Below are 24,580 nucleotides of genomic sequence, written 5' to 3' on the forward strand. Positions count from 1 at the left end.
GCAGCACTTCACTGTGAGGCTTTCAAGGTATGGTGTGCAGGAGGCTGACAGGACCTACACATGGGACCGTGTTAATGAAGAAGTGGGTACCTCTAGCTCTTGCTTTTACTGAGGACGCTGTGCAGTCCAACTGGAGGATTGAGAAATTCTCTAGTTGTAAAACAGTGAGAGGGGTGGGGAAATGTGAGTCATGTCTCAACAAACCAGAGCGCACAACAGTCCCTCTGCTCAATTTGAGAATGTCGTTTAAAGTTCATCTAACTTAGCTTAACATCAACACCTCTACTTCCAATGAGATTTTTCTTTAATGGGGAAAGCTCACCTCACCTGACCATCAGTTGGTGCTACTTTTTCAGTTTGTTCTTCCAGAAAATGCATGCTAGCCACCTTGATCTTTGAACTGGTCACCTCCTGATGATCACATCTCACTTTGTGCCAAAGTGCCTGATTTCCTGAGATATGTCTGTGGCTTTTAAGATTTTCTATTGTTGCCTATCCGATAATAAAAGAGTTAAAGTTTGATGCCTGCATTAAATGGCAAAGGGAATGGAGACCAGATGCTGCTGTATAGACACCAATAAAGTTGACTGTCAGTACGTTTATATGTGTGTGTGTGTGTGAGAGACACACATACACACACAGTATTGTTACAGAGTTCTGTGTTGTGTATTGGCATATGTGTTGTATGGTTTTGTGTTAAAAAGTTAAAGTTTGCCTTTAAGAGCCAAAGTGAAGGTGGACTGCTGAGAGAGTGGGAGACCGACTAAGCATGTGCAGAAAATGATCTAAAAATTTCTGGACTTGGACGATAAACCACCACTGGGTGGTGCTGTCGAGTGGAAGAAAGCCCAGAGCATGCATGAGTCATGGTCTGGAGGTCAGTTTAGAATGTTGGGATTTCAAAAAAAGATGAACATTCCGAAGGCAGCCAGAAGGATCCAGATCAAGTCAGTAGTTCCTCTATCTGCAAGCACACTTCGAATTTTGTGCGCTCGCTCTCTCTCTCTCTCTCTCTCTCTCTCTCTCTCTCTCTTTCTCTCTCTCTCTCTCTCTCTTTCTCTCTCTCTCTCTCTCTCTCTCTCTCTCTCTCACAAAGATCTTTTGGCTTCAATTTACCAAACAAACTGAATTTTGTTTATGAACTTTGCTTCGGTTGAGATCGAAGTTTTGTGAGTCTTTTGTGTTTTGTGTCTAAGTTTTTCTGTGGGCTGGTTGGAAATATAACTGATTTAGGCTGGGGAATTTATTCGTTTTACACTGTTATAGAAATTTGTATAGTAACCAGTGGGCATTGTTATAAAGGGGGGGGGATTTTGAATTAAAGTTTGAAGGTGAATTTTTGTTAATAAAGTAATTGTTCATCTTTACCCCTGTGTGATAGGCCTTCTTTGTGGTTGCTGGTTTGATCTTGTAACTGTATGTTTACGATTATCCGAAATGCTTGGGAATGGATATTTTTCGGATAACTGAGAAATTGCTTTAAGCAGCCTAGTAACATTAGCAGAATACTTGTATCAGCAGTTAAATAACCAGAAAGAAAAACAACAGAAGGATTTTCAAGCATGAAATAATGTTTGATTCTTACCAAAAAATATGATCTGTTTCAAAAATAAGATAAATGACACACACACACACACACACACACACACACACACACACACACACACACACACACACACACACACACACACACACACACACACACACACACACACATCATCCCCCAAACTCTGATTATCCAAAATTGTTTCTCTGAAATCCTCATTTATCCAATTTCCCCCCCCATGCTCCGGAGCTGAACTGACCTCACAGGTTGAAAAAAAAATCTCTCGACATTAAATTAAAATTAAGATTTTCCTCATTTCAGGTAACTCTCTCCCCTCTCTCTTTCCATTTCTTCTTTACCTTCCCCTATTGACTTTTCTCTCCCTCTAAAACTGCGTGCCACTGTCTCCCAGCCACAAGCAGTTGGAAGAATCCCTTGTCCTGGTGTCATCAAGGAGAGCAGCCTCCCGGGCAGGAGCAGGTCTTTGGGCTCAGTAGTGTTCCCTCCCCTTTCCTCCTCGGCACATCAGGACTCCCGTCACTGACTCCAAACCTTTCCCTCGGCCTACTACCACACATGCACATGAACACTGACTCCCTGGACCTCCGGTGACTGGGAAGACAGGAGCAATCCAACTCACCTGTAAGTGTTCCACTAGCCTAAGAAGCCTCCCCAGCGATCAACGACAGTGGTGGGGATGGGTCGGAGATCAGCAGCGGAGTTTGGGAGGTCTCTGTGATTGGCAGCAGCATTGCGGCCAGTATTTTTTTGGAGATAATTTAACATTATTTTAATGCTTAAAAAGCCTTCCATTTTTGTTGTTTAAACAAAGGATATCCAATCCTTCTCAAACTCCTTCATTGCAACTCACTCCCCACTGCCTCTCTCTTGTACTCTTGCTTTTCCACCACTGGACTTTTTACTACAATATCTGCTTATTTGTTTCCATGACCATTTCTGGCAGTGGATTTCACCTGTAAAACTGAAACTCCTTGTTAGTTATGTTGTCATTTATCTTAAATATAAAGATGTATCTAAATGTCTTTTGAGTATTTCTGATTTAAAAGCGTAGAAAATTATTCATATTGGAAAAAAAATGTAATAACTTACCAGTGAATTAATTGGTTTCATTGCCTCCACAAACAAAGGCCAATTCTCACATTTTGTATTTTTTAAATCTTTGATGTATAATATATTAAATTCAATTGTTTTTTACATGTGATCTTAAATCATCCATGTTCTGGAAACCTGAGCCAAATGAAAAGTGTATTTTTTTTAAAGAGGAAATACAGTTCCTGTAATTTATGAAATTCTTTAATGTAATGTTTTTAAATCCAATCTTTCCTCCAGTTTATTTCTGTTAAGATGGATTGTAAAAGGATGGACATTTATATTACCCATGTGTAAAACAAAATCCTGCCATCATGAAGGATTTCACATTTTCTCTACTTATGATTGGTCTGGAGGGAGTGCAGAGGAGATTTCACAAAATATTACCTGGGATAGCTTTACTTTTCTTGTGGCTGATGAAGTCATAGATTGGGTAGAGGGTGAGAAATGTTTTCCTGATCATGAAGACTGAAAACAAAAGCGGACAGGTTTAAGGTGAGGATTGGGAGGTTTAGAGGAGAAGTGAGAAATTTCATTTCATCCACGTGGTTGGAATTTGGAACATAATGCTGAAAAGGCTCTTGGTTTGTGACAGGTATAGTCACATTTAACTTGTATCTGGATGAGCGTGATTCATTAAGGCATAGAAAACTACAGACCAAGTGCTTTGAAATGAGATGAATATAGATGGATACTTAATGATTGATGAAGACCGAAGGGCCTATTTCTGAGCTGATGACTATGAAGCTGTGAGAAAACAAAAATCAGTGCAGTTGCACAAATAAATTGACAATGATTAATAACAGTAAGTGAAACATTACTTTCTTTTTCTTTTTGACCCTTGGAGGTAAGCTTAAGGGAGGAAATGTTAGAATGATGTTACAAGTTTGTTGCTGCAACTATATTCATCAACATTTAATCCACTGTTTGCAATGACAATCAACCATCCAATCAAATGAATCCTATATTATTTCATTTTTTATTTGAAAATCATACAGTATAGAAACATCATTCAGCTAGAGTCCCAGGTTTAAACCTGATGCTGGGTGATCTCTGTGTGGGATATTTCATATTTGCTGTTGAAAAAAATACTTACAATAATAATGCTCACTTCCTTTGAAAATATGCAGGTGTTTGGAGCCTATATTGTTTTCCGTGGATTGGACTAACTGCCACAATCTCAGTTTCAGTCTGTGCCTCTCATTCATTATTTATGTCATTTCTCACAATTCCCCATGGATAAGCACCTCATGGCTAAAACCCAAAAGTGGCTTTCAGTGTTGCAGAGGTTAATCAGGCATTACAAATAATTTGTTCCTCTACATTACAAATCGTCTGTATGACCAGTTGTTTGCATCACATGGTTTTTTTGTGAGAATACAGTGGAACCCTGTTATCATGCGATGGTTTGGGTCCAAAAAATCAGATCTGGAAAAAAAGCAGGGTTGTGCCAAATTGGGGTTTCACTACTGTGTTCAATTTATGCACACATCGATCGCAGAAACCACCCCACCACGCCCCTCTGTGGTAGCACTCCCCTCCCCCCGTTGGCGGCAGCACTCACCCGCCTCTGTTCACAGCAGCACTCACCCCCCCACCCCCACTCTTGTTCGTGGCAGCACTCTCCACCCCCCACTGCCTTGTTCACGGCAGCACTTATCCCCCCACCCAACCCCCTTCATCAATGCAATGAATTCCCCACCAAAATAAACATTACTGTACTTATCTTAATCATTTAGACGCCACTTCTAAACATCCACTGCACCATGGGGTGGCTATCCCTGGTACTGCATCTTTTAAAATGGGCTCGCTTAATGGGCAATCTCAAAGAATGGAACGTGGGCATTAAGGGGTCCAATGACACATCGCGTTATATCGGAAATCGTGTTAAATCGGGGTTCCACTGTATCAGTTTTTTTTAAATATTGGGCAAGTGGATTCAATTCCATTTCATTTTTAGAAGGATTGGCAGGGCATAATCATTGTGAGAAATTCAGTCATGTATGTCAAGTTCTTCAAAACAAAATCTGCTCAGTTTTTTCAGGAATAGATTAAAAACACATGTCTATGGTTTGAAGATCTTTATCATAAAATATTCCTGCTTTGTTGTGTGAAAGTAAAAATAGGGGAAGTACTGAAAAATCTATTGCTTGACTTGACTGTAAAAGCCTTAACTTTGGTTTCCTACCAATTTGATGCTCCAAAATCCATATCATTGCTGCAAATATTGGTCATCTTTGACATTTAACGTTTCGAATGCAAGTGCAAAATTTGATTTTCCTTGAAGTAGCTTGCATAGTCTGATTTCAAAAGTAAATTCAGGTTCAGATTTATTGTCAGAGTGCATACATGACATCATATTAAACTCTGAGATTCTTTTTCCTGCGGGCAAAGCAGAATTACCACTTATTGGCAGTGCAAAAATAACTGATTCAATGTACACGTAAACAATTAAAGAAATGTAATCAACAGGATAGAAAATACAGGATAGAAAATATCAATAAAGTGCAAAAATAAGAGTCCTTAAGTAATCCCTGATTGAATTTGTTGTTGATAAGGAGGGGTAGCAGCTGTTCTTGAACCAGGTTGAGCGAGTCTGGTGGGACCTATACCCCTTTCCTGATGGTAACAGCGAGAAGAGAACGTGTGCTGGGTGGTGTGGATCCTTGATGATTGCTGCTGCTCTCCGACGGCAGCGTTCCTGTCGATGTTGGGGAGGGTTTGACCCATGATGTCCTGGGCTGTGCCCATTACCTTTTTCAATGCTTCTTACTCGGAGGCATTGGGGTCCCTATACCAGACTGTGATGCAACCGGTCAGCACATTTTCCACCACAAACTGTAGAAATTTGCCAGGATTTCCGATGTTGTGCAAAGGACCACATATTAACTGGATCCTTAGGATCAGTTGTTGATAGATATGGAACCATTGATATGGTTCCAATACAATTATTTTGACATTTACGTTACTTTTGTTAATATATTAGCTTAAAAGACTGTAATTTGCTTTGAGAAAATTTTGCTTATGTTAGTGTGAATAGCTTTGCTTCGAGGCTTCAATTTATTATCTACAAATTTCTGTGCTCACTTCTTTTTTTTTTTGGCTTTTTCTTTAGGGGGCGTTACCAAAGTATTCTCACAATGCACTTATGGTGCAAGCTATGAAGACCAATCTGATAGATCCGGATATTCATATATTATTTTTTGATGTGGAAGCACTGATCATCCAGCTGCTAACAGAAGAAGCATCCAGGCCTAATCCCACTCTCGTTTCTCCAGAGAGCCTCCAGAAGGCACAAGGCAGCACAGACAAAAGCAGCTCCTTCTTAACTGGAAAGAGAGCAGCAGTCCTGTTCCAACAGGTGAAGGAAACCATCAAAGAGAATATTAAGGAACATTTGCTGGATGATGATGATGAAGAAGATGATGACACAAAAAGGCAGAAGAGGGAAGAAGGTGACTCGGACCACAAGGGGAATAAGTCAAAGCCACTCACATTGTTGGAATATAACTTAACAATGGACACTGCCAAATTATTCATGTCTTGCCTTCATGCTTGGGGTTTGAATGAAGTATTGGATGAAGTTTGCCTCGTGCGGCTTGGCATGTTAAAACCTCACTGCCCTGTATCTTTTGGTTTGCTGACAAGGGGAGGACATATGTCACTGATGCTTCCTGGTTTTAAACAGACTGTATCCAAGACACTAGATGGTGCTATTGAAACAGGAAAAAAACAGATTCTAGGAAACAGCACATACAATGTATCCCGGGCAGTCACAACCCAACACCTGCTCTCTCTTATTTCCTTAGCCAATACATTGATGAGTATGACCAATGCTACTTTCATCGGGGAACATATGAAAAAACTGCCACAAAGGTAGGAATTATTCTTTGTACTTATGATTTTAAAGAAAAAAAATCAACATATCTGATTTCACAATGAATATTGATGCAGAACTACTGTGGTGTAAACATAGAACCATAGAACGTTACAGTACATAAAATAGGTCATTCGGCCCCTCTAGTCTGTGCCGACCACCATCTCTCTTGTCCCACTGACCTGGGTCTATACCATTACCTTCCAGTCCTCTCAAATCCATGTACTTATCCAATTTACTCTTAAAACACACATTCAAGCCTGCATTCACCACATCAGATGGCAGCTCATTCCATACTTCCATCACCCTCTCAGTAAAAAAAAACTTCCCTCTAATGTTTCCCCTAAACCTCTCTCCCTTCATCTTAAAGCTATGACTTCTCGTATTTATCACCCCAATAATAGTGGAAAAAGCCTATTTGCATCCACTTTGTTGATACATCTCATAATCTTATAAACCTCTATCAAATCTCCCCTCATTCTTCTTCTCTCAAAGGAATAAAGTCCGAACCTGTCCAATCTTTCCCTGTAACTCAACCCCTGAAGACCCTGAAACATTCTAGTAAATCTCTGCACTCTTTCAATCTTATTGATACCCTTCCTGTAGTTAGGCACCCAGAACTGCACATAGCCTTTCCATCATCTATCTTCCTGGTAACCTCCTCAAAAAAAACTCTACAAGATTTGTTAAACATGATGAATATCCTTAATCAACTCATGACTATCCAAATACCTACATATCCTGTCTCTCAGAATACCTTCCAATAATTTACCTAGTATTGATGTCAGGCTCACTGGTTTATTTTTGGTGCCTTTTTTAAAGAATTGGACAACATGAACTACCATCTAATCCTCTGGCATCTCATCTGTGGCTAAGGACATTTTGAATTTATCATCCAGGGCCCCTGAAATTTCTACATTAGTCTCCCTCAAGGTCTGTGGGAATATCATATCTGGCTCAAGTGATTTATCTATCTTTATTCACTGTAAGGCAGCAAACACCTCTTTCATATAAATCTCCATCTGTTCCATGACTTTTCTGTTTGTTTCCCTTCCTTCCTTATTCACGCTGTCATTTTCCTGAATAAATACTGATGGGAAAAAAAGAACTATTTAAGATCTGCCCCATTTCTTGAGGCTGCACACATAGTTGTCCACTCTGATCCTCTAAGGGACTAATTTTGTCCCTTACTATCTTTTTACTCTTAATATACTTATAGAATATATGATTACACTATGAATGGGAGACCCCTTGTGCTATTTTCTCCCAAAAGAAACACCTTGTCAACATGCATCTGGATATTATATCTTTTAACCAAGCCTCCCCTCACTTTTTAAAAAGATTTTGAGCAAAATAATAATTCTTCTAAATAGACTCAGATTCCGAGAGTTATAAATCATAGAAACAGACTCTTCTGCCCAACTTATCCATGCTGAACATGTTACCTACCTAAACCAATCTCATTTGCCTGTGTTTGGTCCACATCCCTCCAAATTGTTTTTTACAAACATTACTGTAACAGCCTCTATTTCCTCCTCTGGAGGCTTGATTCACAAATCTACCCATTTTCTAAAGAATGATGAGACACAGAACTAGATGCAAAAAATAAAATTACCAGTTCACTTGAAAGCAGCCACCAAAGGCAATGATGGTGCAACCAAAAAAAAAACTTTAAAACTGAAATGAGGGAAACTGTTGTGCAACTTTGAAACTCTCTTGCATAAATTTAAGTTAGACGTACAGTACAGTAACAGGCCATTTCGGCCCATGAGTTGGTGCTGCCCAATTACACCCCATTAACCTACACCCCTGGTACGTTTCGAATAATGGAAGAAACTGAGTCCTTGGGGAAAACCCACTCAGACACAGACCAATGGGATTTGAACCCCGGTCCCAATTGCTGGCGCTGTAAAGGCATTACACGAATCGCTACACCTACTGTGAGAATATTTATCTTTTCATTATTTTGAAGGCTGAAGGAGGTAGAAGAATAGATTGGTGAATGTTTACCCCAAATAAACAGGAACAACCCAAGCAGCTGTGATCTTTTTAAATTGCGCAGTCAGTTACGGTGGCTGAATGGAGTCCCATCCCCATCTTATACATCCATATATCAATTGATTCTTTACCTTCTTAACGCTTGCTGCATTTGAAAGAGCTTACTGTTTGTCTGCAGGAAATATTGGGACTTTTGGAAGCTGGCCCTTTCCTTAGCTTTCCACAATTGTACTTCTTTAGCTTCCAGAGTCAGAGCTGTAAAACATTAAAACAGGCCCTTTGGCCCACCATGTCATGTTTTTCTTTATTAATCCCACTTGTCTGCATTAGTTTTGTATCTATCTTCTACTCCCGTCTATCCCAGGACATATACTGGATCTCCTTAGGATGTGGAAAGGAACATTTCAGGTTGGAGATTCTTCATCAGGTTGTCCTGTTGAACATTTTTTACCTTTTCTGATTTTTATTTGAGACTTCCAACATCTAAAGCTTTTTTTTGTCTCAGTGTGTTGTTTATTCACTCACTTTGCCCTTAAATCTCTGAAGGTGCTCCAAGACGCTTTTGTTCTCCTTCCATTCTATTTTCAAAAATATTTTAACAATCTGTTATGAGCTTTTATATTTTGCATGAAATTTCAGTCAACCACAGCTTTATCTATTCCTGGCTTCCAGTTTCCCCTGATAAAGTATGGAAAGTGTTCTTTTTATGTTAACATTGTATAAGTTTTGTTTTTTTTAATTATTAACGTTCTGTATTTCTGGACAGGAACTTGAAAGTTTATCTCAATTAGAATCAGAAAAATGATACTTCAATAAAAAAGAAATGAAAGTCAGAATTTAGTATCTTGCTCCCAAAACATCTCACAAGCTTATTAAGGATAAGAGGATAATCAGGGAAAGAGAAGAGCTTATGAAGGGATTAGAATATCATCTTATAGTTGAAGATAGAGAACATAAACAAGATCTTAAATTAATGCATCTCATCTCTATTAATTTTGGATAAGGACATTGTTCTAAGAATTCATGGAGGGAGATGGTGAAATTCTAGATCATGTTATCATTAAAAAGGAAATGGTATTGGATGGGCTTAAAGGCCCTGTGATAAAATTTTTAATATTTTTGATGGCCACAGGTGAGATTCCAGATGACTGGAAGATGGAATAGATGACACTTTCCAAGTTCTAATATTTCCCAATTTCAAAACGTCATCTTCACAGAAACATAAGTGATGATATTCAGAATTACTATCTTATTAATTCAATAAATCAAACTTAGTAATTTCAGCTGTAAGTAACTTTAATTTATCGAGATAATGAATAAACATTTTGTGTAACTTCACATTGAGATTTTCATCACGATGAGTAACAAAACATACTGTATAATAATAACAAATATGAACTTTAAACAAATATAAAATAAATAAACAAAATAACATGAAATAAGATGAATTCAAAGAAAAGTATCTTGAGAGCTTACATCTCTGTCATGATTCTTCGAAGAATGAGAAAGCAAGTTTTCCATATATCTAGAAATTATGACATATGATGTCATAGTAACTATGGTAATACTACAAACAATTATTTTCCTTAAAGGGATAGGCAAAAAGTTAACAAATATCATGGACGATTGAGTAGAATGAATAGTCTCTCTTTATGGGGTTGAGCTTCCTCCTGAAGTTGATCAGATTTAAATCTTTAATAAATGATAATGTTGCCTTTTCAGTCTTCGCCCTCATTACCGTTCTTGCTGATTTATCCATTATCGGATCTAGACATAAATTAAAATCCCCTCCACCCCCAACCAATATATTTTGTCGACCTTCTGCTGCTTTTAAAAAGATATCCTTCATAAAGGCTTCATTCTCATAATTTGCAGCGTAAATATTCATTAATGTCCAGGACAATGCATAAATTTTACAATGTGCCATTACAAACCTTCTGGCTTGGTCAATCAATACATCTTCTACTATTACTGATATATTTTTGTTAATTGAAATTGCACTTCTCTCACCCTTGAAGCAAAAGAAGAAGATATTACTTGCCCCTCCCATCCTCTTTTTAATTTAGCATGTTCAATTTAGTAAGGTGTGTATCCTACAGGAAAACTACATCCGCTTTTAGTTTTTTTAAGTGTGCCAAGACCCTTTTATTTTTACCCGTTCCATTTAGCCTATTATCATTTAGACTAAGAAATGTTAACATTCTAACCATACCAATTTTAAACAAATATTGTTCAGCAATAAAACCTTTTGGATTATTCAAATAATAGTGATCTTTTCCCCTTTAAAAAACATGTGGTGCCCCTTCTCTGTCGATGACATAAACAAGAAATCTCGGAAGCCTATGATAAAAGCCTGCGGAATCTTCTGAGGAAGAAGAAACCCACCCTTTAGTGCCATCTTGTAAAACTGCTCCTCTCCCAGCAACATTATGCCACTTAGACTGGAGTATTTACCCTGATACTATTTTTTTTAACAAGTTCTTGTTCTTTCTTGAACTCTCCTTGCAAATTTCCATAACATTTAACAAAACATGCAAGACAGTTTATATAAAAAAAAACAATTTTTACTTCGTCCCATTGTAAACATTCTTCTTAATCTTCTTGTTTAATATCTTTATTCTTTTCAAAATCTTCTTAAAAATTCTTCCACTTCTTCCTTAGTCTTGATAAAACGTCGATTACCATCTGTTGTTTTAACCCTTAGAGTAGCAGAATATATTATTGAATATTTTTACGTTCTTTTTTTTACGTTGACGAACTCCTCTCTTTGTTTAATCAAAGTTGGGCTAAAGCCTTGAAAGAATAACATCTTTCTGCTGTCGATCTCAAGTGGGCCATTGTGTTGCTTGGAGTAATCAAATGCTCCTCCCAAAACTGCATCCCGTTCCCAGTAACTTAACAGAACTGGCTGTGGTCATGGCTTGTCAAAACTTCTGGGTCCAGGGGTCCACTGAGGCCTTTCTATCGGCGGATCTAATTTTCAAAGAAACTCACCATGTCTCTCCCTTCGGTCCCTTGCTTCACACCAACAATCCGAACATTGTTGTGTCTGCTGAAATTCTTCATGCGGTTGATCTTATCCAGCATAGCTTATTTATCCAAGTCCCACTTCGCGTCTCCTTCTGCTTTTTTTGCATTTTAACCAAGTCAGCTTCCACTTGGCCCATTCATTCTATAAAATCATCAATTGACTCTTTAAATTCAGTCATCTTCTTTGACATATCTCTCATTGCGGTTTCAACACCCGTAAAATGATTGCCCAAAGTCTTCATCTTATGCTGCCTTGGCTTCTTAGAGTTCATTCACAGTGGAAAAATATTCTGAATTTTAAACTTTTAAACTGCCTTTTTAAAACTCTTCATAGAGAGCTCATCCGAGACGCGTCTGTCTAGCTCCTTCGCATGGCCACATCCCCAGTTGTTTTTAGGATTTAACAGTATTTAAATTCATTCACATTCAATAAGGATGTTGCCTGGATTGGAGACCTTGTTTTTTGAAGCATGGTTGGCAAAACAAGGTCTTTTTCGTTTGGAGCGACAAAGGATGAGAGGTGACTTAATTGAGGTATATAAGATATGAGGGGCTTAGATAGTGTGGGCTGTCAACACCTTTTTCCTGGAGCGAAAATATCAAATACCAGAGGACATCTGTTTAAGGTGAGTGGAGGAAAGTTTAGGAGAGATGTCAGAGGTAAGGTTGTTTTTACACATTCCTGGAAGTGGAAGCTGGTACATTCAAAAGACTTAGATTAGCACATGGATGAAAGAAAAATAGAGGTTCATGTGTGTGAGGGAGGGAAAATTAGATTGTTGTGGAGTAGGTTTTGAGGTCAGCATAACATGGGCTGAAGGGCCTTGTCTGTTCTGTAATATTCCATATTCTAAAGAACAAAAGAGAATGATGTTCAAGCCTATCCATGTTTGCCTTTGAAGCATTGTGAGAAGTTTTATAAAAATGAAATGTAACCTTGCTTAACACTATTGCATTTAGCAGATTCCCACCTGCTTCAAAAGGACCTCCATTAACATTGGTACCCAAGATGAGCAAGGCGACTGGCCTCAATAATTGTCAGCTGGTGGTACATGCATCTACCATGATGAAGTGCTCTGAAAGGTTGGATATGGAGCAAATCAACTCCTGTTTCAGGAAGGACACATCATGAGGAGTTTGAGGGGATTTGGTATGTCACCAAAAACTCTTGCAAATGAATACATGTGTGCCATGGAAAACATGTCTGCTATGGAGGTGCCAATGCATAGAAATGGAAAAGACGACAGAGAATTGTGAACTCAGCCTTTGCAATCATAGGCATTAGTCTTCACTCCATTAAGGATATCTACAAGAGGCAGTGTCTCAAGGAAGCAGCCTCTAACACCAAGGACTCTCACCACCGAAACCATGCCCTCTTCATTCTACTACCATGAGGAAAGAGGTACAGGAGCCTGAAGATGAACACCCATCAGTACAAAACAGCTTCTTCCCCTCTGCCATCAGATTTCTGAATGGACAATGAGCCATGAACACCATCACAATTTTCTCTTCTTTTTCACTATTTTATTTTCTGGAAATGTAATTTTTAGCAATTTTGTACATGTAATGCACTGCAAAACAACAAATTTTGTATCTGGCACAATATCTCAAAAATAAAATAAATATCGGTGATGTGTTTTTTTTTAAACTTCAATGTATAACCATGGATGCATTTTACTTCAGAAATGTTAAGAAATATTTTCTGATTTATTATCTTCTTGTAATTAAGTTGTAACCATCAGTCTGTGGTTACTTAGAGATTTGTTGATGAAACGGGGAGACAGTGAAACTGACAACATCTGATTGATGGGATCGAGCTTCAAATCCTGAACCTCAAGGAATTCTGTCCTGTTCTGAAAGGCATGTAATTAATATTTGGTTTTTATTCCTTGCAGACCACAGAAACCAAGCACCCTGGAGATGACTAAAGGGAAATCTTCCCCTCCAGTCTTCACTGCTATTCAGGGGCAGATCAAACAAGGTAATTGCAAAGCAAAGCTTGGGAAGAAACACTCTATTAGAGTGACAGGGAGAAGACTAAATGCTTTGTGTGAAGTAAATCCACTTCATTCTTTTACATTGCAGATTTTTAAAAAATTTGCAGAATTGAGCAATGAGATAAAAACTTTCAGTGTTTCAAATAGGAAGTGCAGGAGGTAATAATGGAATGTGACCTGTTTTCACAGATGCTTTTGTAAATTTAGTTGAGTATTTAGAATTCAATTTGCTTTTGTAATCCAAGTACAGGTGAATTTTCATGAGCAGAAAATACTGTATGACAGTTTTGTTGAAAAATAGTGTTTTCTGATTGTTTAAATTATCTTTGTACGGTATATGATCTGTTGATCTGCAGTTAATTGTCATAAATGCTTGTAATGAAAGTAAATTGCCAGGAACAAGTTGGTACTTGATGGGGTAATGCCATATTACAGATCAGGCATCAGTATCTAAAAAAACTACTTATGTAAAAAAAAAACCTATGACCATTTTCCGAAGGAAAATACATGTCATTTTTTGTCATTAATTACAGCGCTGTATTGAAAAATAATATAAATCTCATCTGTCCTTAATTATCCATCAATTATCTATTTATTTCTTTATTTCAGGTCTTTCTGATAGGATTCCCTCTGCTAATTTATCTCTTTTATTAGTTGTGTTATTAGTTTGAAGCCCATTGTGGAGCTGATTCCATCTTTAAATCAAACTCTGTGATCGAATCTCCCAAAATCTACTGGACCAGTGTTGTAGAATGGATTGAATACTCTACCATTTTCGGAATACAGTTACAAGCAACTTCTTGTGCAATAAACCTTATCCTCAGTACTGCATACCATGCCAGAATTGCCCTATTGAGATTGACAGGAAGATTAACTGTGCACCTTGGAGATCACTTGCTTTTTGTCAGCTTGACCAGTGATTTGTCAGAGGTAACCCAAGAAATGTATTTGAGCACACTGAAGAAAAAAACAAATTAACTTGAGAAGATGGCATTATACAAGTCTTGCAATGAATAATCACATAAATCATTCCAATAGTTATATAAATTCACTGTAGTAAGTCGCTACATTATTTTGTGGCCTGCAAGTTCATTGAAAGAACAAACATCAAGAGCACAAGTAAATGGAAGATTAAACACATGATTAAACGTCATGATCAGATCAAAAAACAAAATTGGCTGCATGAATGTCAGAATAATGTTTTCCCTCTTTTCCTTCACAAAGTAGCCATTTTCAAAATTTCTTGGGAAACCTACTGGAATTCACTGCTGATTGCTATTAATGGCTTGTGAGTTTAGATTATAGGCTGGAGCACTTTATATGGCTTTTCCATCTTGTGGAATCAGGATAATTTTCTGTATTTTTTTTCTGCTTTTAAAATAGTAATGTATTCTTCGGAGATGGAGAGATGGGGAAGTGCAGAGAGACCTAGGGGTACTTGTACACCGGTCTCTGAAGGCGAGCATGCAGGTACAGCAGGCGGTTAAAAAGGCAAATGGTATGTTGGCCTTCATATCAAGAGGGTTTGAGTATAGGAACAAGGATACCTTACTGCAGCTGTACAGGGCCTTGGTGAGACCCCACCTGGAGTATTGTGTGCAGTTTTGGTCACCTTATCTAAGGAAGGATGCTCTTGCAATGGAGGGAGTGCAGAGGCGATTCACCAGGCTGATACCTGGAATGGCAGGAATGACTTATGAGGAAAGATTGCGCAAATTGGGATTGTACTCGCTGGAGTTTAGAAGATTGAGAGGGGATCTCATAGAGACCTATAAAATTTTGGCAGGAGTGGACAGAATGGATGCAGATGGGATGTTTCCAAGGATGGGAAAATCCAGAACCCGGGGCCATGGTTTGAGGATAATAGGCAAACCATTTAGGACCGAGATGAGGAAGAATTTCTTGACCCAGAGGGTGGTGAATCTGTGGAATTCATTGCCACAGAGGGCAGTAGAGGCAGGTTCATTAAATATATTTAAGAGGGAATTAGATCTCTTTCTTCAGTATAAGGGTATTAAAGGTTACGGAGAGAAGGCGGGGACGGGGTACTGAACTTTAAGATCAGCCATGATCTCGTTGAATGGCGGAGCAGGCTCGAACGGTCGAATGACCTACTCCTGCTCCTATCTTCTATGTTTCTATGTGATGCAAGGCTTGATATAAATGAAGGATTCAATTGAGTATGATACCAAGCAAACAAGAAAAAAAAAATATAGGTTGAATCAAAGATTTCCATATTGGAGATGAAAGAATGTGTTCAATGTTAATGATAGGAAATGAAAGTTGCAACCTTTTTTTGTACAGTGATTTCCAGATATTTTCAGTGGATTTAACCTTGCAACACAGTTGTGATGGGATGCTAATTATTCCAATAGTTTCATTTTGCGGAGCATTTTTAATTGCTTTCTTACGGATGATTAGAGAATATTTGACAACCAACTTTTCCTTGCAGTTGGGGGCCATGAAATATGTCACTCATTCCAGAATACCCATCTTCTCAGTTAATGGGCAGTCATTCTTAGTTCATCTCTGCATTAGCTTGGGTCCAAATTTGGATCAAAGCTGCATTGAATGTCAGAGAATACATTTGTGAGGGATTTTCTTTTTCAGTTTGACTCGAAATCTCTGTCAATGACTTCATCTTCCTGACTTGAATGAAAATTGTCCTGCTTCTGAACAGGGCAAACATGAACAGTTTTCCAAATTGTTAGGTCAATAATTGTCACAAGTGTAGGATATAAGAGGAGGTTCCAGCACAATTCCATTAAACAGAGGAAATTGATGTGTGATATGAAGTTGGATGTGGTTGTGCTCTTAAAATCTGACTAACTGACTGAAACATTTGCAAACATTTTCAAACTCTCACTGCTATGGTCTGAGATTCTCTCCTGCTTCAAAGGGACCTCCATTAGCATTGGTACCCAAGACGAGCAAGGCGACCGTCCTCAATAATTGTCAGCTGGTGGCACATGCATCTACCATGATGAAATGCTCTGAAAGGTTGGATATGGAGCAAATCAACTCCTGTTTCAGGAAGGACACATCATGAGGAGTTTGAGGAGATTTGGTATGTCACCAAAAACTCTTGCAAATGAATACATGTGTGCCATGGAAAGCATGTCTGCTATGGAGGTACCAATGCATAGAACAGGAAAAGAAGACAGAGAATTGTGAACTCAGCCATCGCAATCATAGGCATTAGTCTTCACTCCATTAAGGATATCTACAAGAGGCAGTGTCTCAAGGAAGCAGCCTCGAACAACAAGGACTCTCACCATCGAGACCATGCCCTCTTCACACTGCTACCATGAGGAAAGAGGTACAGGAGCCTGAAGATGAACACCCATCAGTACAAAACAGCTTCTTCCCCTCTGCCATCAGATTTCTGAAAGGACAATGAGCCATGAACACCATCACAATTTTCTCTTCTTTTTCACTATTTTATTTTCTTGAAATGTAATTTTTAGGAATTTTGTACATGTAAGGCACTGCAAACCAACAAATTTTGTGACACATGTTTATGACAATAAATTCTGATTCCAATATTCTGATTTTGATTCTGAAAAGTATGCTAAATGGTTGCATCATGGCCTGGTTTGGAAATTTGAGTGCTCTGGAACGTAGAAAGTAACAAACGTAGTCAAGTCTATTACAGGTTCAATCTTTCCATCCATTGAAGACATCTGTGTGAAATGCTGCCTCAAGGAGGTAGACAACATTATAAAGGACTCCTATCGGCCTGGTCACAAACTCCTCATTGAGGAAGAAGACAATGCTATTTCACTTGAATCCTATGGAATTTAATGGTGAGAAAAAAAGTGGAAATAAAGATTTGAAAAACAAGTTCTTCATTTGCCCTTCCTTTTGCATTTTCAAAAAAATAGTGATTAATTTTGGTCTCCCAGCATAAAAGTGCAGCTGGGAAGTGTTACTGTCTTTGGTTTGCTTGTTTGCTGATTTTTATAGAATGTGATTTCAAAATTATTGAAAATGATTACCATTCAGGATGATTGAAGATTATGTATTCAACTACTTTTGTTATTTTCTGAAGTCACTGGCTGATTTTTACAACAAAAACACCATTACCTTTGAAAGTACTATTTGAGCTCCACCATATTCTTCAAGATTTTCAGTAACATTCTGCTTCGTTGTTGTCTTTCTTTGACAGGAAGGATGCCAATGAAGATAGTATTGAGTTTTATTTATTCCTCGAGAATGAACCACCTCATTTACCTTTTCATTCTGTAGACATTTTTGTCCTGTGCTTTGACACCTGGGAATGCAAACTTTAAAGAGGAATTATCAAAAATTGTAGAAAAAATGAAATGGGAATGAAATAACGCTGGGTTCCAATTTTGAAGGGAAATGCTATATATTTAACTCGCTCTAAATTCAAGAGCCTAAAAGTTGATTTTAAACATGGTCTTCTTCAGATGTGAATGTTGAAAATGAGCGAACTACATAATTTGTAGTTGATGAAAAGGTGGATTTCAATTGGCAAAACTATTACCAGTCATTGATTGTGGAATAGAATATGAATAGAAGAATGGTTCATTTGCAGGACTGCTTTAAATCGGTGGACTGGAACATATTAAAGAACTCGTTCATAGACTTGAATGAATATGCAACAGGTGTTACCGACTTCATCATGACCTGTGTGGATGAGCATGTGCCCATGTACCAGGAGTTCCCCAACCATAAGCCTTGGATGAATCAGATAATTTGCAACCTGGTGGGGCAAGAACAAGGGTGTTTAAGGCTGGGGATCGGGATCTTTACAAGAAGACCAAACACGACCTGCGGAAGGCCATCTTTGAAGCAAAGTGGGAATTCCAGAGGAATCTAGAGACAGACAGATACACGCCAGCTATGGCAGGAAATACAGGGTATTACAGCCTACAAAGTAGGGTGAACACTGTTGATACTTCTTTACCTGATGAGCTGAACACCTTCTCTGCCCGCTTTGAGAAGAAGAACCAAATGGTGTCTTCTAGATTCCTTGAAAAGGTTGAGGACCCTGTAATATCTGTCTCTGAGGGTGATACCAGAGCATCAAGCAAGAGGGTGAACCCTCACAAGGCATCAGGCCATAACGATGTACCTGGCGGGGTACTGAAAATCTGCGCCAACCAATTAGCTGGTGTGTTCACGGACATTTTCAACCTCTCATTGCTGCAGTCAGAAGTTCACACCTACTTCAAAACGGTATCAATCATCTTGTTACCCAAGAAAAGCAGTGTGAGCTGCCTCAATCACAACCATCCAGTAGCACTAACTTCTACTGTGATAAAATGTTTTGAGAGGCTGGTCATAGCTAAAATTAACATGTACCTAAGCAAATATCTGGAGCCATTGCAATTGGCTTATCATCTCAATTGCTCCTCAGCAGATGCAATATTGCAGGCTCTCCACTCAGCTCTGGATCACCTCTAAAACAGCAGTTCATACATACAGCTGCTCTTCATCGACTTCAGCTTGGCCTTCAATACCACTATTCTTTCAGTGCTGGTCAAGAAGCTACAAATTCTAAACCTCTGTACCCCACTCTGCAACTGGATCCTTGACTTTCTCATTGGAAAACCACAGTCAGTACGAATTGGAAACAACGTCTCCTCTCTTCACAGGCACACCCCAAGGATGTGTGCTTAGCTTACTGCTGTACTCATTACACACCCATGAATATGTGGCCAGACACATTTCCAATGCTATCTACAAGTTTGCCGATGACACCACAGTTGTCGGCAGAATCACAAATGGCAATGAGAAAGCGTCCAGGAGGGAGATAGATCAGCTTGTTGAATAGTGTAACAGCAACAACCTTGCACTCAACATCAGCAAAACCAAGGAGATGATTGTGGACTTCAGGAAGAAGTTAGGGGAACACGACCCAGTCTTCATCAAGGGCGCAGTAGTGGAGAGGGCCAAGAACCTCAAATTACTGGGTGTCAACATCTCCAAGGATCTGTCCTGGAGCCTCCATTTTGATGCAATCATAAAGAAGGCTCGCCAGTGGCGACACTTTGTGAGGTGTCTGAGAAGATTTGGTTTGTCACTGAAGACCCTCGTAAACTTCTACAGGTGTACCATGGAGAGCATTCTGGCTGGCTGCATCACTGCCTGGTATGGAGGCACCAACTCTCAGGACAAGAATAAACTCCAGAGGGTTGTTGACTCGGCCTGCAACGTCACAGACACCAGACTTCACTCCATCAAGGAGTGTCTTAAAAAGCAGTCTCTATCCTCAAAGACCATCACCCAGGCCATGCCCTCTTCACTCTGCTATCATCGGAGGAAAGGTACAGGATCCCTAAAGATGAGCATTCAATGGCACAAGGACAGCTTCTTACCCACTGCCATCAGATTCCTGAATAATCAGTGAACCAAAGACACTGCCTTACTTTTTGTGCACTATTATTTTTACTTTTTTATAGTAATGTTTTAAGATGGTTATAATATGAATGTTTGCTCTATGATGCTGCCACAAAAACACCTAATTTCATGGCTTGTTCATCACAATAAATTCTGATTCTGATTCTGAACTGGTTTTGAACATTGTGATTAAACTGACAAAAAAAAATAAGACTTAAACACCAAAATGATACTGTTTAGTCAAAAGCCCATGGAGGTTTGAAATAGAGGGGAACATGGATTTGCTGTACTAAATTCTACTGACAGATGAATTCTGGAAAGAAATAAGAAATATCATGAAGGAAAAAATCAAAGGAAAATATTCCCAAGACCAGAAAAAACTAGGTGAGATGACTTTTAAAATAAGAAATCTCAATTGTAGTAGTCAAACATTGTTAAAGCTATAGATCTTTGAGAAATTCATAAAACAATTCAGAATTGTTAGGTTGGAAATAATAGGAAATAACATTCCCAGAAATATTAACAAATAAAAGAGGAAAATAGAAAAGAAAAAAAAATGAGACACCTTCTTGGAGATCAAAAATAACTTTATTTATTCGTTCAAAAAACAAATAATATATGACATATACAGCAATTAAACATGTACATGAACATTTTTTTTATATATATAAAAATAAAAGAAAAGAACCCCCCCTCCCTTCAGCCAACTCTCCTAAGGAGAGCCATAAAAAAAGAAAAAAGAAAGAATATTTTAAAAAAGTTAAATATACATATTAAAATCTAATCAATATAAATTGAAATGTAAATTATCTGAGTATAACAACCACTTATTAAGAAAAAAATATAATTATCATGTGAAACATACGTAATTTTTTCGATTAAACGATATTTCATCTCATTTTGCCATCTATTAATATCAATCATATTTGTATCTTTCCACATACTAGCAATACATTTTTTCACTATGGATAAAGCTAAATATACAAAAGCAAGCTGAAACATATCTAATCCCAAGCCTTTCAGAGGTTTAAACTACCCAATAAAAATACTGTTGGATCTAAAACTATTTTAATCTTATACAGATATTCCAAAAACGATTGAATTTTCTTCCAAAAAGATTGTATATATATATACATGACCAAACAGCATGAAAAAAATTCCAACCGTATCACCACATCTAAAGCACAAATCTGATTCATTAAAACCATATATTTTTTTTAATTTTTCAGGTGTCAAATATAATTGATGTAAAAAATTGTAATTAATCATTGCATAACGTGCATTTATCAATCTAGTTATCAGATATCTAACCAATCCTCTTCAGAAAACGTAAAACCAAAATCCGCTTCCCATTTAAGTTTAGGTCTATCCCAACCATTTTTATCTATATCATCCTGTAATATTTGATACATAAATGAAATATAACCCTTCTCTGGTACCTTCATAAGAGAAGTCTCAAATTTAGTCATTTTAGGTAAAATCATATCTCTATCAAACATACATTTTACCAAAGATTGAATTTGATAATAAAGAATTCCTATCAATACCAAAATCTTCCCTCATCTGATTAAAAGATAAAAACTTACCCACTTTAAAACAATCTCCCAAATTTTTCACACCCTTAAATCTCCAATGCAATAAACTTTGATTATGTATACAATATTTGTTTCAATCCATTCTGTATTTACTTGATAAAATTTTTTTTCGAGATTTAAATAAAATGGTTAGGGAGTTTTTATGGAGGGGTAAATTTTTGAGAGTAGCTTTGAATAAATTAACTTGGTAATATGAGTTAGGAGGGGGACTATGTTTACCACATTTTCAAAATTATAATGAGACAGCCCAACTTAAATTTATTAGTTAATTGATGGATTTGGTACGGCGTCCTAGTTGGGCTAAAATTGAGATGGCAAGTATTTCTGAATTTGAAATACATCAGTTTTTGTCTAGGTGGAATATAAATTTGTTACAACAATATAATGTGCCCATATTAAAACATTTAATGAAGTTAAGGATAAAGAAAAATAAAATGATAGGTTCTAGGGGTAAATTATTGGCTTTGACTCTGTTGTATAATAATCAACTTAGATCAAAAATTTCTATTGTCACTTTTTTTTGCATGAGAATAAATGTGAATATTTATTGATCTATTTTGTACTTATTGTCCTTTTAATTCAATTAAATATGCTATTGTTGTTTTCAGTTTTTGTAGTTTTTTAAAAACAAAACAAAGTACCTGTTCAGCTGCAGCAAGTATGTATTTCTGTGCATATGTACACAATATCATATGCATGACAATAAATCCATTATCATTGAAGAAATTATGGAAAAATGTGTGGCAAAAATGAACAATTATAAAAAATGTGTTGAAATTCTCTCTGATGGAGATTTCAAAATGAACAGATTGTTTGAAGATTTTGAAGAATGCTGAAGTGTGTACGACTGCCCCGAGTCCACATCGAAGTAAAGTCCTCCTTATGATTCGGCAAAGAATTCTCATCGAATGCGAAATTACAGGTGAAGATCAAGGATCAGGAAAGTTAGAGGATCTTGAGATCATATTACTTTTCTGTGAGTTAAGTTATAAATGTTGTATTGCTCTATGGGATAATTAAAGAACAAGTACTCTTCATTTTAAAGGAAGAAACACTACATTGTGTTTGTTCAACACTGACTCATGCTTACTGGACTTTGTGCCTTATTGCATAATGAAATGGTTTGGACTTTTAATGTGATCCATTCAGATAGGACATATGGTAGTTTGTTTTTGAAGAAACAAATGCCAACTCATGACCTCCAAATCTTCATGTTGACCTCTGGAGGAGAGCCAGCTTAACCATAAAACCCTTTGCTTTTGTAATGTTAATTATCAGTTCATTCCACAGATGGCCCATTTCTATCAAATTTCGTTTTCTTCAGTGATTTGGTTTTGTCTAATTAGAAATAATTAAACTATTCACAATATATTCTCTTTTACATTCTGTGCCATCCTTCTCTTCGTAAAAAAAAAAGCAAAAAGCTCCTTATTTGAATGCCATTCAGACAGATGTACCAGACCAGAAGTGAGAATCCAAAAACACAATGTTTGATGTAAACACAATTTTAGTATTTTTATTTTGCAATTAATGAACTAGATGTCTACAAATTGCTGAAAAATAATGAAATCTTGTCTCCTCTTCCATCTTTGAAACAACTCTTATAAAAGTTAGCTTGTTTCTTACTGATCTGATCATTCGAAGAAAATATCCTACCTTTTAAATAGCTTGAAAAATGTCAATATCACAGCCATATTCTGCAGTTCACCTTGTTATAAATATTGATCATATTGATCATATTTGCTGATATTGCATTAAATTGAATAATATATTCTGCAGAAAATAAATGCTGCATTCATTGTGTGGAAGAATCGTTAGCAATTTTTGTGGCATTTTCTGTGATTCATCATGAGTTATAGTGCTGTGATAGAAGACAGTTTTAAGGAATAAACATCTCCATTGACTTCTCTTGGTCTACCCATATTGATGCAAAGGGCAAGAAGGTGTTCTAGTGCTTCTACTTCCTCAGAAGCTTTAGGAAATTTGGCGTGTCACCTGAATCCCTTAATACCTACTGCAAATGTTCTACTGAGAGCATCCTGTCAGGGTGCATCCCTGCATGGTACAGGAATTACTCAAGCCCAAGATCGCAAGAAGCTGCAGAGGGTTCTGTATATTAGAATGTAAGAAATACATTCAACCCTGCTCTGTCATTTAATAAGATCATGGCTGATCTGGCCATGGACTCCGCTTCACCAATCTGACTTATCCCATAACCCTTGATTCCCCTGTATGCAAAAATCTATTTATATTTTTGTGTTAAATATATTTAATGAGGCGGCCTCTGTTGCATCCTTAGGCAAAAAAAAAAAATCACATATCCTCTATATCTCTGCTATAAGTCTATTTCTTGAATCTATGTTCCATAGTTTTGGTCTCACATGCCAGTGGAAACAACTTTCCTGCTTCTATCTTGCATAATCCTTTCAGAATTTTACATTTCCATATGTTCCCTTTTCATTCTTCTAAACTCCATCAAGTATAATACCAGGTCAGTTAGTTTCTCTCACAGGCTAACAACTTCATCTCTGGAATCAACCTGGTGAACTTTCTCTGAACTACCTCCAAACCCAGTATATCCTTTCTTAAGTAAGGAGACTAGAAATGGACTTAATACTCCAGGTGTGGTCTTACTATTACCCTGTACAGTTGTGGCAGAGCTTCCCTACTTTTAAATTAAATCCCTTCAGCAATGAAGGCAAACATTCCATTTTCCTTCTTGATCACCTGTTGTGCCTGCAAACCATCTTTTTGTTATTAAGACTCAAGACCCTCTGCACAGTAAGATGTTTTGATATTTGTGATGTGATCTATTTTTTATGGAGGGGTAATGATGACCTCATTTACTAATATTGCACTCTGCTAGATGGTTCCCATTCACTTTCACCTATCTCTCTGCAGACACTGTGACCTCCATGCAATTTTTGCACTTAATTTAGTGCCATCAGCAAACTTATATACATTGCACTTGGTCCCCACCTCCAAATCATTTATGCATATTGTGAGCACTTACAACCAAGCACTGACCCCTGCATTTTTCCATTAACCACTGATTACC

At 37.5% G+C, this 24,580-nt stretch overlaps 1 protein-coding gene across 4 annotated transcripts in view; it reads left to right on the forward strand.

The window, feature by feature from the left end:
- The window catches only part of LOC138757131 (WD repeat-containing protein 7), a 686,960-nt gene that overhangs the window by 194,063 nt on the left and 468,317 nt on the right, over window positions 1-24,580 (forward strand). For all 4 annotated transcript variants that reach the window (XR_011353355.1, XM_069923947.1, XM_069923949.1 and 1 more), the window contains 2 exons: window positions 5,772-6,532; window positions 13,457-13,542. Coding sequence is in view for 3 of the 4 variants with exons in the window: in XM_069923947.1 (XP_069780048.1) it covers window positions 5,772-6,532; window positions 13,457-13,542 (847 nt within the window). In the remaining variant the exon portion in view is untranslated. The remainder of the gene's footprint in view (window positions 1-5,771; window positions 6,533-13,456; window positions 13,543-24,580) is intronic.

The sequence above is a fragment of the Narcine bancroftii genome, chromosome 3, assembly GCF_036971445.1.
Source record: "Narcine bancroftii isolate sNarBan1 chromosome 3, sNarBan1.hap1, whole genome shotgun sequence".
Taxonomy (NCBI): Eukaryota; Metazoa; Chordata; class Chondrichthyes; order Torpediniformes; family Narcinidae; genus Narcine; species Narcine bancroftii.